The 14,308-nt window shown below is 40.0% G+C and overlaps 1 protein-coding gene across 1 annotated transcript in view; it reads left to right on the plus strand.

Moving 5' to 3' along the window:
* The window catches only part of pbx1a (pre-B-cell leukemia homeobox 1a), a 44,498-nt gene extending 33,368 nt beyond the window's left edge, over positions 1–11,130 (plus strand). Inside the window, exons 4-9 of the mRNA XM_062428671.1 lie at positions 2,118–2,308; positions 2,652–2,787; positions 3,931–4,090; positions 5,087–5,199; positions 6,421–6,510; positions 10,358–11,130. Of these exons, the coding sequence (XP_062284655.1) occupies positions 2,118–2,308; positions 2,652–2,787; positions 3,931–4,090; positions 5,087–5,199; positions 6,421–6,510; positions 10,358–10,450 (783 nt within the window). The 3' untranslated portion in view covers positions 10,451–11,130. The remainder of the gene's footprint in view (positions 1–2,117; positions 2,309–2,651; positions 2,788–3,930; positions 4,091–5,086; positions 5,200–6,420; positions 6,511–10,357) is intronic.
* The last annotated feature ends 3,178 nt before the right edge of the window (positions 11,131–14,308 follow it).

Genomic DNA, 14,308 nt, shown 5'->3' on the forward strand with positions numbered 1-14,308 from the left:
CTTCCAGCATTTCTCCAGCTAAAGTATATCACATCCAATTTAGCTCTGTCCCTTCTCTTCCATCTGATATTCATTTTTGGCTTTTTATAAGTAATATATTTTATTCCATCTGTGAATACCTAAATGCATTGTTAGGATTCCAGCCTGCCACATGTTTTGGCCAGCATTACTTTTCTATCACCTGGAAAGCCTTAAAGTCCACTTGATAGGAAGTATCTATCCTGTTAAGGTATCCATAAGAAAGACAGTCTCAGGATCTTTGAATATTTTATGTCCCTTCACAATGAAACACTCAGGAGAATCCTCTGCAGTACTGTAACTAAGTGTGTTGACCCCCCTCTATGGGAACAAGTGTCTGAAGTATTTTGGGGCATTTGTATGATTTTATTGGAGAGATGACAGGAAATGAATGGATAGCGGGATGGGGAATGAAGCAACAAAGCTCTCAGGCTGGACGAGAACCCGCAACACTGTGGTTCATGACTGACCCCGACGCCACCAAAGCGCCTCATCAACGAACTGTTTCATTATATCACTACAGAAAGTTTATATTGAACCGACAGAGTCTGCCAGGTGCCAAATCTAGCCACCTATTTAACTCTGATTTTCTATTTATTGCTGTTTAGATGCTCACAGCAGATGCAAACATTGTCTTGACTGATGGCAAGGTAAAACCTTTATAAATATATAAGCTATTTTAGTGTAAAGATTATTTTTTAGATAAAATATTGACGTGCACAAATATGTGGCTTGACTATGAATTACAAAACTGTTCTCGTGTCCCTCAATGGGACAAAACATGTAGTGATAAATTATGTAGACTCCAGCTTTTGTATTACACTGTAGACTTGACCTACTGAAATTAGATTCATTCCACTTCCAGGGGCAATGTTCAATAGTTGACTCTGACCTCTCCTCTTGGAGAAGAGTGAGGAAATGTAGCTCTTTTTTGGGGGGATACCAGAAATAGAATCAATTAATGAAAAAAAAAGAAAAGGTTTGCATGTGTCTGTACAGACTTTTCATGCTCTCTCTGAAGTTCCTCTGTGCCTCCTTCTATGACAAAGAAGACATGTAGCTGAGATGATTTGAAGACTCTTAATTGCCCATAGTTGTGAATGTGAGAGTAAATGTTTGGCTTTTAGCAAAGTCTGGTGATGTGTCCAGGACATTTCTTTGCCCTTTGTCCAACGCCTGCTGGAAAAAAGCTCCATCTGTGAGCCTAAATAGGAATAAGTCTGTATAAATTATGGATGAGATATATCTTCCTGAGCATTTTTGACTAAGCTCTTGAAATCAGCTCTCGCAGACCAGCCCGTGACAAGCCACGCTTTCAGAGATGTTATCTTCAGCAGGCAAGCAGCCATTATATCAGTCACACACCAGCTCTTTTCCAAAGAGTGTAACGTCTTGTCATTCCCTCGGAAGTCAAAGCGTTCTGGGTTTGTCATCTTCGCTGAGGAAGGCTAGTCATCGCTAACTGTCACAGTCAATATACACCTGAGCATTTTTGTGTCACCATGCTACGTACACCGTGCGCGCGTATGAGTGAGTAGTGTCTGGCGTGTGTGTGCAAGCAGAACGGCTCCTCGGTGCATCACTTTGACTGACGTAACCCTGGTGTTGACAAGCAACAGACACCTTGACTCTGAATGCAGTCATATCCAGTGACTGATTCAGACAGAGAGAGAACGAGGTAGACTGAAAGATGGAGTGAAAAGAGAGGGAGACAGTTTAAACCTCTTGAACGTGAACGGGACTGAAAGCCTGCTGTCATTTTAGATTTCTCTTCACTTGTCACATTTTCGCTTCCATTGAAGAGAAGTCTTTTTAATATTCAGAGCATCGCGAGTCTCGCTGCCTCCACTGTATGACTCCACTGCCACATTTGTTTGGCGTGAAACCTCGCGCTGTGTCTGCTGCTTTAATTTAGACTATTCTTACTACCTCTTACGCTACTCCTGTAATACTGTCAGCACTGCATCAGCTGAGGCCAAGGCCTACTACTGAAGGCGCAGTCCCTCCAGAATCCAATTTCATCCTTTTGTTCTGTCTGAAGCTGTCGAGCCTCCGTGATAGTTATTCTTTTTATGAATCCTTTCTGTCTGTGCATCCAGGCGTGCAATGAGTTCACCACCCATGTGATGAACCTGCTGAGGGAGCAGTCTCGAACACGACCCATCTCGCCCAAAGAGATCGAGCGCATGGTCAGCATCATCCACCGCAAATTCAGCTCCATCCAGATGCAGCTGAAACAGAGCACCTGCGAGGCTGTCATGATCCTGCGCTCACGCTTTCTCGACGCCAGGTCTGTGTGTGTGTGTGTGTGTATGTCCATGTGACTGCGTGCAACAAAACCTATCCTTATGATTTAATGCACTTTCCTTCAAAGTGTTCCTTCTCTTGGTTTTTTTAATCAAAAGATTTTTTATTTTTGTTTCTGTTGCCATTGTCAGATAAAAGTGCATCTCTCTTTCTTCATTTTTGGTTTATGTTGTCTTTGTTCTGTTGTTTTGACCGTTTTTAATAATTAAAGCACTGTCCTGACAAACTAAAAACTCAGTGAAAGAAATCTACTTACATAATATATTTGTGATCTTAGTGTTTATATAATTACCATTCTGTGCTTCTCTTTGCATCTTTCTGTCCAGACGAAAGAGGAGGAACTTCAACAAACAGGCGACAGAGATTCTAAACGAGTACTTTTACTCCCACCTCAGTAACCCCTATCCCAGCGAGGAGGCCAAAGAAGAGCTGGCCAAAAAATGCAGCATCACAGTTTCACAGGTAACCACAATAAACAAACAAATGTACATAGACATGGTAAATCAGCTGGTCAAAAAATCAATTTTAACACTTGCTACGGTAAGTAAAAAATAATGTGTGTAAACAATACTGTAGTTATGGTTGCTAAATGTCCGGCGTACTTTATAGCTCATGGCATCAAGCTGATGCTAATTATTATTGACAATTAATGATTAAAATAACAACATTGTCTCATGTAAAACTATGCAGCGTGTACTCAGTAGTTTATGCAGGGTTCAATAAGATTCATTGTTTTAATAAGTTGTGAATTTTCACTCACTAAATTTATGGCAGATCTTTATTTTGCAAGTTTGAGTTCAGTATGCATGCAGTTCAATCTGCAGTGAAAGTCTGCTGTATATTTGTAATCATTTTCATCCTCACAGAGATGAAAGTCAGTAAGATGAAATGATAAGAAAGGTTAACTGTGTCCTCATAAACTAATGACCGTTGACAAACAAGTTAATCATTGTCACTGCAAGTCCAACTACAGCAGGGATGTCCAAACTATTCCATAGAGGGCCATGTGGCTGCAGGTTTTTTATTCCAGCCAAGCAGGAGCACACCAGGCTTGACTCATTTAATCACTGATATCAGTCTTCAGACAGTTGATTGGTCGGATTGTGTGCTCTTGATTGGTTGAAACGAAAACCTGCAGGCGCACTGCCCTTTATGGAATAGTTTGGACATGCCTGATCTACAGGCATATACTATAAAGCACATAGGTCAGATTCATGACCATCAAAAACAGACTAAGACTAAGTAATAAGTAGCATTTTTATTTTATTCTTTGGAATATTTGAGCAGGCTAACATGCCTGTGGTGTCTTTTTTCATTTTGAAGGTGCCAGATTTGTGGATTAGTAATAAAAATGGTGATTAAAAAAAAATCCAAGTGGAAGCCACAGCTATTACAAAGCAGCCACTAAAGCCTGTTTTAGATATGTGGTGTGTAACTGGCGCAGGAACCACAATTCCAGCAAGTATTCATTTTAAACGCTCCAAATGAAGTGTTACCAGATTTTATTTCTCTATTCTGTATGTATGCTTTGTTAGATAATAACTAACATTTATTAAACAATAATCAAGCCACTGTATCTTGTCACTCCTTTTTTTTTTTTTATAGGTATCAAACTGGTTTGGGAACAAGAGAATCCGATACAAGAAAAACATCGGCAAGTTCCAAGAAGAGGCCAATATGTACGCAGCGAGGACCGCAGTCAATGCAACCAGTGTGTCTGCTCACGGCAGCCAGGCAAACTCCCCATCAACTCCTAATTCAGCAGGTGAGCTTCAGACTCACCAGCTTACATCACCAGGAGCTCTGTAGATATTAGAAGAATCAGCAAAGATTTTATCTTTACACCAGAGCAGATAGATGCATAGTGGAGAACTATAATGTGCTCATACCTAAGCCCCAACTCAAGAATTCTGTCTCTGGTATGGTTTCATTTTGACTAACAGAAACCTTTTCTTAACACAGTAATGTGGTATCGCTTTCTTGCTCTTCTTGTTCCGTTTTTTCTCTTCTCTCTGCCTTTGCTGACTTACTCTCTCCCTCATTTTCTCTCTCTCTCTCTCTCTCTCTCTCTCTCTCTCTCTCTCTCTCTCTCTCTCTCTCTCTCTCTCTCTCTCTCTCTCTCTCTCTCTCTTTCTCTCTCTCTGTTATTGACCTCTTGGTCTTGCGGACGTTAATTTTTCCTGCCTCTTGTCCGGTTGACCTCGTGCATGCCATTAAGCTGTTCAAAGGGCAAGCGGAGTCTTTTGTCATATAGAGATTTCGCAACTGTATTGGATTAGGACCGGGTGTTGAAATCAAGTTACGCGATGGTCTCTTTACATCTGGGGAGCTGGGGTCCATTAAAGGACGAAGACAATTCTTTGGGTCTTCCTGCAGATCAATTATTACTTCCTTAATGAAACACTAGCAGCATGGGCATTTAACAATAATATAATCCATAAGGGCCGCTTTAACTGGACTTAAACAGTTTAATGACGATTATCTGTCTCATGGTTCTCGTTTACTTTTAAATTATGGTGAGGAGATATTTTAATGTGCGCCTCCTGCGTCTGTAGTGTGCAGGTTTATAGAAATAACCTTTTTCACAATAGCTGCCGCCCTTCTAAACTACCATAACCCACCCAATGCACTTTTGCTTATGCATGATCATTTTAACTCCTTTTTCTGTCCCTCTCTTCCTCTCTGCTACTTTTTCTCTCTTTTCTGCTATTTGTTGTCTTGCTCTCTTGCTCTCTTCTTCTCTGACTCTGTGTATTCTCAGGTTCTGCTGGCTCTTTTAACATGTCAAACTCCGGAGACTTGTTCATGAGTGTGCAGTCCCTCAATGGGGACTCATACCAAGGGGGGCAGGTTGGGGCCAACATACAATCCCAGGTAGGCGTTTCTCCAAGCTCAGTGTCTGACATGACCGAAAGCTCAAAAGCTCTTGAGATCAAGTGAAAATGTTCAACCACTGACCGGTCCGAGAGTGTAGATCAACACAATAACTTGACCCACACAGAGAAACACAGGTCATACGTAGCCTTAAGCGTTACATTAATGTAGAATCCATTGTCAACCCACAGTTGAGTAGACGATGGCAGACAGTTTTGGAAATGGTGCAACACTCATCAGCACTCCTGACAAGGGTTCACATAGCCACTGGTGCACTGTAGCTCCCTGACCTTGCCCCAGTGGACAGTGATGACCAGCACAGTTTTTCTGAGTGTTACAACTCTCACCATAGATTAAGGAATCACCACCCGAGGTGATACTCTCATTTGTTTTCACTGCTTTGGGCATCACTTCTCGATCTCTCCTTCCCCCGTTTTTCGATTCAGATCAGCTTTCCAATAGCTTTAGGTCGTTCATGAATATGCAAAAGGAATGACCCTTATAGGAGGTAAAGTGGTCTTCGGGGATGGCCCCTTAATTACTGAAACTCATGTTCCTTCTAAGGGGTTATTTTTCTGAATATGTCAGAATGGCCTTGCTCCCTGAGCTATACAATTAAATGAAAGGGAGGAAAAAAAGAAAGAACAACTTTGTCTAAATTGGCCTCCTGAGTAGAGTAGTGAGATTTGTTGTGAAATCCAGATGGCAGGTGTGTTGTCATGCAAAACCTGGCTGGCTGCTCTGCCAAAAACTGCAAAGTAGCTTCCAGTGAATATGTGAATAACATAGATATGGCATGACTCCAATAAAACCTACAACAAAATAAAGTGATGTGATGTCAGTTATATTTTGATTGGCCACGTCAGGTAAATTTCGATGCAAAGCTTCGTTAAGGTATTTAGCTCAGTGGATTAAAAAAAGAAACAGGTCTATGTGTCTGCGTTTACAATAAACAATGTGTGATGTGTTATTTAACCACGACTACAAATATATTCATAATTGTTTTACTTCATGCTGTGTTTTTTATAGTTTTGTCCTTTTGCAATGTCTGTTATCAAGCTTGTAATAGCAGCCAAATCATTCTTATTCTCTGTTTGTAACCTTTTCCTGTTTATGGTACCCTTTTACTATCAGACTGACCTTTCCTTGTGCATGGCTGTCTTTGTTATCCGGATCTTTTGTCTGACCAGGTCTTTTGTCTGTGTGTCCCTGTTGTTCCAGGTGGATACCCTTCGCCATGTTATCAGCCAGACCGGAGGATACAGTGACAGCCTCGCAGCCAGCCAGATGTACAGTCCACAAGGCATCAACGTAAGACCTGTAAACAATCTCCTTCTGTCCTTCTCAACATTTCTTTGTTGTTTCACTTTGCAGTGATTCCCCAGCTGCATATACTGTAGTGTAATTCCACGTGCATGCTGGGATGGCACTTAGTAGAGTTTGCCGGGATTGGGCTGTTGTCCAGCCAGTTGCCCCCCCTGCTCCAGTCGTGCCCTGGGTGGCAGGCAATGAGGCAGCCACCAGGCTGAGTAGCTGGACACGCTCCTAGTCTGTCGGAGGATATTAGCGTTAGCGAGGCACCTGCAGTCGACAGGAACAAGGACACAGGTGTCATCCTAGCTTCCAACGCTGCTCTCACATTGGCACCATAGGACAAGTCATACCTCCCTTCCCTTTCAAGCTGGCCTCACAAAAAAAAGTTCCCAGTCGCTAATTCTTAAAATAACTCTTTAACTAGCCTGTCAAGGCCGGGCCAGTTTTCTAGGTCTGGGTCTGGGCTGGGCAGGGCGGTACAGGCAACACTGGAGGCAGTGTGTTAGCATGTAGATCCATAGCGACAGGCTGCGCAGGGCTGAACAGAATCAATACGACAGTCACAGGGACAGAAAGAGCGGGGCTTTGGGCTAACAGTCCAAGCACATTGGTCAGATCATTCATCCACAGGAACAGCGACACTGACAGCCAAGTCTGCAACACGCCCCGTGCTAAAATAAGAACGTGGATGCATCTAGCTCGCTACAACATGCAACAGGCTCAACTGGAAATATGTGTTCAATATACTGTCCGGGTGTGTTAGGTGAATGAAAGCAAAAACAAAGTCTTTGTGCGAAATGTCAAAATCAAAACTCTCCTCCGTACTAAAGTTGTAGTAGGAATGTGGATTCGGATTATGAATCTTTAACCACAGCTTGTGCATCTCACGTAACACCATTACTTGCAAATCAAAGAACTAAGCACCAGGTTTAAAATAATATATATACCTAGCTTGAGATTGTCCACTGCTTTAAACTCTGACTGAGGGTCATTAAGAATTATAATGGCTAATGGTATATAGGGAGCTGGGAAGATAACCACTTCTATGTCCACTCTGGCTTCTGTGGCAGGCTTTGGGTTTATATGCGTCGCTATGGTTCTTGTAAGTCAGTCAGATACTGGATGGCTGTAGTTTGTCTTACCTCTGGCTCTGACAAAAGTGTAACAACATCCACTGGTTGAAATGTAACTGTTGAACAGAGGCTGAAAGATCAGTTCATGCAGAAGTCACAAAGTGAGCTTAAAAGTGTGATAGCATGTGATCTTTGTGTAGAATTTAAATAAGAACTTAAATTAAAAGTATCTGTTGTACAAAAACCAAAAGTAGGCTACGGGCAGGCTAATTGTAACTTTAGGATGAACAACACCCAACTTCTTGCTTGTCACTGGAAGATATAAAGGGTGGTGTGGATTTGTTGTTTATTTGTGCTTTAGGACGTAATGTTTTACTGATCTGATTCACAACTTTGTTTTCTCCAGCACCGCTCGCTGGCTCGCTCTCTTAATTCACTCTCTAGCTCGCATGACCATGGCTGCTCACTGTCTCGCTCGGGAGGAGGGCCTTACTTTGAATGCTGTTCACAAACACCAACTGACAAATCGTGCATGGTATACCTTAAAGCTCTGTGACTCAAATCTAACAGTAAAACATGCGAGGCACAAAGTGGAGCTTATGAATTTCTCTACCGTCTGTATTAACTCACATTGTGAGTTTTCAACAGAGAGACTGTTTGAATGCTGTAAAATTAAACAAAGACAACCAGGAGTTCAAACAGTCAATCAGCACACCGTCCAGTCCAGTGTCTCAATGGTTTTATTGTAATAATCAGGGTAAACATATCAAAGAAAGGAGCCAACATGAGTTACTGAAATATAAGAGCAGTCATGTATTAAACACATAATTACAATTATTGTTATAGAGCTAATATGTCGTGATATAGACTGAAGTCATATCATGCAGACCTAGAAGAAATACTTATTTTGGGAGAATGACATTCTATTCTATTAGTGGTGACAATATGAGGGTCTTAGTGCTTTTTATAATGAATTCACTTTATAAAAACTAAAAATTGCAGTGCTTCTGGACAAGTTGTGAATGAAGTGTCGGTGCTTGTATTTGTTTATTTAGCTCCGATGTTATTTTTTCTCTCTCTGAGATCTACTGACTGAACTCTCGTGGTTCACATCTCCTTCTTTATCCTTGAACAGCAATTACATCCCTCAAATTGCTGGTGGGTGTTGCCTCTCCCAGATACTGGAAATGTTTTTTTCTCATTCTCTCTTTTTTTCTCTCCCTCTCGCTTCTGAATAAGATGACAGACAGTCTTTACACAAAATAACAGGGTTTGGAAATAAGAGGCTGCCAAAGCACATTCCCAGCTCTCACTAATAGCATGGAAATTGCAATTAATGTCCTTAATGGTCTTTAGTCAACCTTTTATCATGATTTTAGAAGGCTTCCATTTTAAAGAGCTATTTTTTTATTGTGATAATTTATTCTTTTATCAACCATCTCAGGAGTATATTCTGAGATATATGAAAGGTCTTCGTATTGTGTGTTTCATCTCTTCTGTTTATCTCACATTATATCAGACGTTTGGATGAGGGAAGTGGTGCAAGAATATTTTTGATGAAGAGTCTCTTAAAAACAGTGTTTGTCAGTTTTCAGTTTTGACTGTCAAGAAGCAGTCGGACAAACATCACCGCTGTTGGAGAAGAAGCTTGGTGGTTTTCATATTTGCATTTGAATGTATTTATTTTTTGCTTTTAGCACAGGATAAACCAACTCAAAACCCCTTCTATATTAAATGAAAGCTCTTTTTCTACATTTTTAATATTTTTATGAAGCAATTCACTAAGCGTTACGCGTTACCATAGTGATACAGTATTTTCAGTTTCGTTAATTTCTATCCCTATTTGTTGCTGAGAGTTAGACAAGAAGATCTAAGACCTCTCTCATACATGTCCATCAAATATGAGGCTGGAACAGTTGAGTTGGATTGTCCAAAGGTAACAAAATCCACCTGCCAGAACCTCGAAAGCTCACTAAAACTTTGTTTAAGAGTGAAGGTAAGAAGTGGCAGTTTTACAGGGGTAGAGTGTCTGACTAATTATTGGCTGGAGGTAGGGATTTCCTGGAGATTAAACTAAGTGTTAATTAGTGAGCTTCAAATTTGCTAGCTGTTTTGCCCTGTTTTAAGTCTCTATGCTAACGATTACTGTCTCCCTGCTCAAGCTTCATATTGAATGGACAGATATGAGAATGGTGGTAATCTTCTTTTTGTAACGCTCAGAAAGAGAGCATTTAATATATTTCCAAAAATGTCAAATTATTCCTTTAATTAAAACATACGGCTGGTGATGTTTTCTACATGTTTAAAAAACTTTGTATTGTCATAAAACAGCTGTGCTTTATTGTTCTTAGCTAACATTTCTTAAACAGGAGCAAAAGGTGCATTTTTGGTGGACTATTTTTGCAGTGAATTAATGCACTTATGTTGCTTTAGTGAGTATTTATGGCAGCACGTTGTCTGTGGGATGACTCAGAATACACCATGTTAGTGTAATGAAGGAACTGCTGCGTATGGTGTGCAATTGTTGAGCTCATTTATTTGTTACTTACAGTTTGTGATAACAATGGAGGTAATGCGCAGAGGAATAAGCTAAGCTAATCAGGCAATGCTTCTAATCAAATTGGTTTTAGTCTTTTTATGTGATCTGTTGATGGCAACAAAAATGTTGAATAGTGCCAACCTTATCCTTACAGATGCTCACATACCCACACTGCATCATACAGTACTCTCTGTTAGCAATAAGTTAACTATTTCCTCTCGTATCTCCACAGACAAATGGTGGCTGGCAAGATGCTCCGACTCCTTCGTCAGTGACATCACCCACAGAAGGACCTGGAAGCGTTCATTCGGATACTTCCAACTGAATCTATCCATCTCTAGACCTCATCCATAAAAAAACATGAACTGACCTTGCTATCCACAGTATTAAACTAAAGGAATTCACCGTCACACAGTTTGGAGATGTACTGTGAAATCCTAACCAGAAAAAAAACAAAACATATTTCCTCTGCTTCTAACTTTGGACATTTGGGATACAAACAACAAGTTTCACAATAAAAAGCAAAACAACACTGCAGTCAATGGAGAAGTTTGTACAGATTTCACATTATATTCAGAGGGCTGGGGTTACTTATTCACTTGTATTGTTTTCACTCATCATGATGAAATGATATGATAAAGTAAATAAATCCAACCATTGGTTTTAACCGAAAATACGTCATTCTACCTCTCAGCCACTAAAAGAAGAAAGTAGAAAAAAAATGTCAGTGACCATTATTTGTTTTGTAAAAATGAAACTTTTGTCTTTGCAAGCAAGAGGCACATCTTCTTACTTACATTTTGTTGTCTCTCACCTATTCTATGGTACGCCATTTTAGACTTAAATATTGCTCAGTTGTTTACAATGTGTGCTTGATAAAGTATGTTCATCTTCCCCTCTTGTCTCCGACAAGTTAAAACAGAGTTCTGTCTGGAGATTTTACCTCTAAGGTAACCCTGTGAAGTATGTTATCTGTAAAACAATAAATAAATACTTGTCATCAAATCGGACAAGCTTGACATCATTCATTAAGATGGAGGATAAATCAAGCTAAAGCCATTTGTTTTCACTCTGTTGGTTTTGGTTCTGCAGCATATTGGTGGAGTGACAGTAAAGAGCAGTTGCAAAAATGCAAGATTCACTTATGTTGTAAGAAAAACACTAGTTTTATCTTTTTCTGTTGATCGATGCTAGACAGTGAGGAATAAAATTTTAATTTATTTGAATCCTTCATGATGTTTTCACTGTTCTCCACCACCAGGTGTTTGATGCCAAAATGCTGACGTAACCAAAAAACAAAACTGTCAAGAAAGGTGTGTCATCATGACACCAGTTTTAATGTAGTCTTTCATCAGATTATGACTATATACATGCATCCTGAATATGTTGCATCATCTCTTTTTGTAACTATTTAAATTCCCCGTTTTTTAGCTAGATCTGGTGCTACAATCAAGCGAATAATGCTGCCCCATTGAAAGAAATATGAAAAGAAATATCACTTTCTACAGAAAAGAAAGTTTATCAAGGACATCTGTAACTGAGTTTGTTTTTCAATACATGAACCACAATCCACTTAAACAGGGAAGTCATTACGTTAATAGAGTTTTACGTGCTTACACGGTGGATCCTTGCTCTTGAATCTACAGCACAGGTCCAGAGATGCAGCATGGAGCTACTGAACATGAAAGAAGCATCTGGATGTACCTGCACCTGCTGCTCAGCTCTTCCGAGGACATTTTTCGATGTACAAATAATGTTACTTCCCACATTTTGTTGGATGGTGTCCTTTTCTGGGCGTTTATTTACGTATGAATCATTTTCAATATGCAGTGAACATATTATTCTGCTGGTACTGCTTTAGTAACCCTAGGATTGACACCAAAACAAATATAAACATTTGAATTTATGCTTGTCTCAAGTACTATCAGACTGAGTTCTTTCAGCATCAAAAAGTGTATCAACATTGTAAATGTTAACCATTACGCACTAAAGAAGGGACAAGTCATTATGTCAAATAATGTGTTTTCTGAACAGTCTAACCTTGTTTATAGACACTTTTTATGTTGTGTGGCCTATTTGTTTTTGTATTTTGTTTTATTTTTATTGTTATGCTTAATGTAGGCTATTACTTTTTTGCTTTCCTACTCTCGTGAATTAGCTCATGAACTTTCAACATGTGTTTATGTGCACCATTGTGCTTGACTTGCTTTGTTGGAAAGGGTTTTCAACACATTAAAAAATGATATGTAATACGGCATGATCATACATCAGCATTTTTTATTGTGGAGTTTATGAGAGAGCAAAGTCTCCACCATCACATGAAGGCAGCGTCGGTGGCACGACGGTAATCACGGTCACTTCTGTGATACAATAACTGAAAGTCAACCAAGGTTAGTGACTGCCAGCAGACATCCTCCTTTTATGGCTCAGCCTCTCTCTGCCTTCTGTAATGGCTCCTATCCAACATATTAGTGCACATGCACTCAGGCAAGCACACTATACATAAAGTAAGTTAAGTAAATTGTCTCTTAAAGAATGATTCTTTAGTGTTGATGATAGTGATATAGTATATGTATATATAGTATATGTTTTGTGCATTAAAATTAAAGGGTAAGACTGGAGATATTCTATATTTATATTATTGTACAAAACTCATAAGAAGGCCTAAACAAAAGTCTTTGTTACCCAGCCCTAACTCAGTCATTCCTGCTGGAGACGTGAATCTATAAATACTGGTTACTAATATATAGTTGCATTAAATAAAAAACTTCAGTAATTCTTTTAAAAACAGTTTGGCACTGTAGTTCATAGCACAAACAAGTGCAAATAGTGTGTTTGTTTGAGGCCGTTTTCAGTGAGATTAATACACATTTAGTGTTCTTGTGAGTATTAACTATTGACTATATAAATAGCAGCAGCATAGTGTATATGAATATGCTATAGAATGCAACAATGGCTGTTTTTTACAAGGGTTTATGGCACAAAATCAGTTAGTTAGAAAGAAAGAAAATAAACTGTATTCACTGTAGATCATCTTACACTCAGTTTTTACATTTTTGTCTTCATCATCATATCAAAATCTGAAAGTAAAGGAGAAGAATAGTCACGTCCTTGTGAGATTCTCCCCTCAAATGCTACAAACAACACAGCTGACATTATCTAGCTAGACAGTTGCATGTCTGACAGAATTACTTTCATAGCAACTGAATATTCATAATTGGCCAAACACAGGGGTGAGGGTATAAGGGAGCAGTTGGCGGTAAAGTCTGTAGACGGTCACAGGCCTTGACTGCTGAGCGAGTGTGAAATGCCAAGGCCAGACTGCTCCCCTGCGCCCTGAGGGGAGCGAAGGAGCCGGCCTGATCTCACCAACAGAGTGGGCATCAAAAACAATCTGACAAGACTTCATCCAAAAACATCTCCCGGCTTGTGCAGCATCGCTCAGCGCTGCACACTCATGGGCTTGTGTCTGTTTGCAATGATCGCAGCATCAAGCTTGCTGCATTATCGTCTGAAACAAAAACATCTTGTGCAATAAATTGTGTAGAGGATGATGACTGTGTTTTCTTTTTGGTTTTGTCTTTTTTGCTCTCGTGTTTAAGGGGTTTTGTCATACCGCGTGGTTTTAACACCTCCTCATTCCTCAGAGGTGGTACTGTGCAGGCTGATTGAAATCTAATGTTGCTGTTGACATCTGCCTCCCCAGCTGTCATTGTACCACTGTTTATAATTACAGCTGCTGCGGAGGAGCATGGGTGGGTGGCCCAGACACCTTGTCTCACCCTCTCAACAGAGCCCAACAGACTGCTCTAATATGCTGTGACACAACAGCCCTGACCCTGCTGCTGCTGAACTAACTGACCACATGAGTCCTTGGGTGGTACATCCAAAATTCACTCATTCACACACTGTCACATAGACTGAGATTATACTATGCATAAGAGACTGGGTGTGACATCTAGATCTCTTAAATTACAGGCCCAAAAGACTTTGTTTATCACTTGTTTCGCAAGGACGAGACGTGACGATGGTTAAAGGAGCATACGAGATAGAAAAATTGGTCACATTAAATTAGATTAGGGACAAACTGGTTTGATAGGAACACAAAAACCAGCTGAGACATAAACCTATAGGTAAAGAATAAGAGTCTCTTCTCTCTCCACAAGATGGCGATGTTAACACA

The sequence above is a fragment of the Scomber scombrus genome, chromosome 11 (genome assembly GCF_963691925.1).
Source record: "Scomber scombrus chromosome 11, fScoSco1.1, whole genome shotgun sequence".
In the NCBI taxonomy this organism is placed as follows: Eukaryota; Metazoa; Chordata; class Actinopteri; order Scombriformes; family Scombridae; genus Scomber; species Scomber scombrus.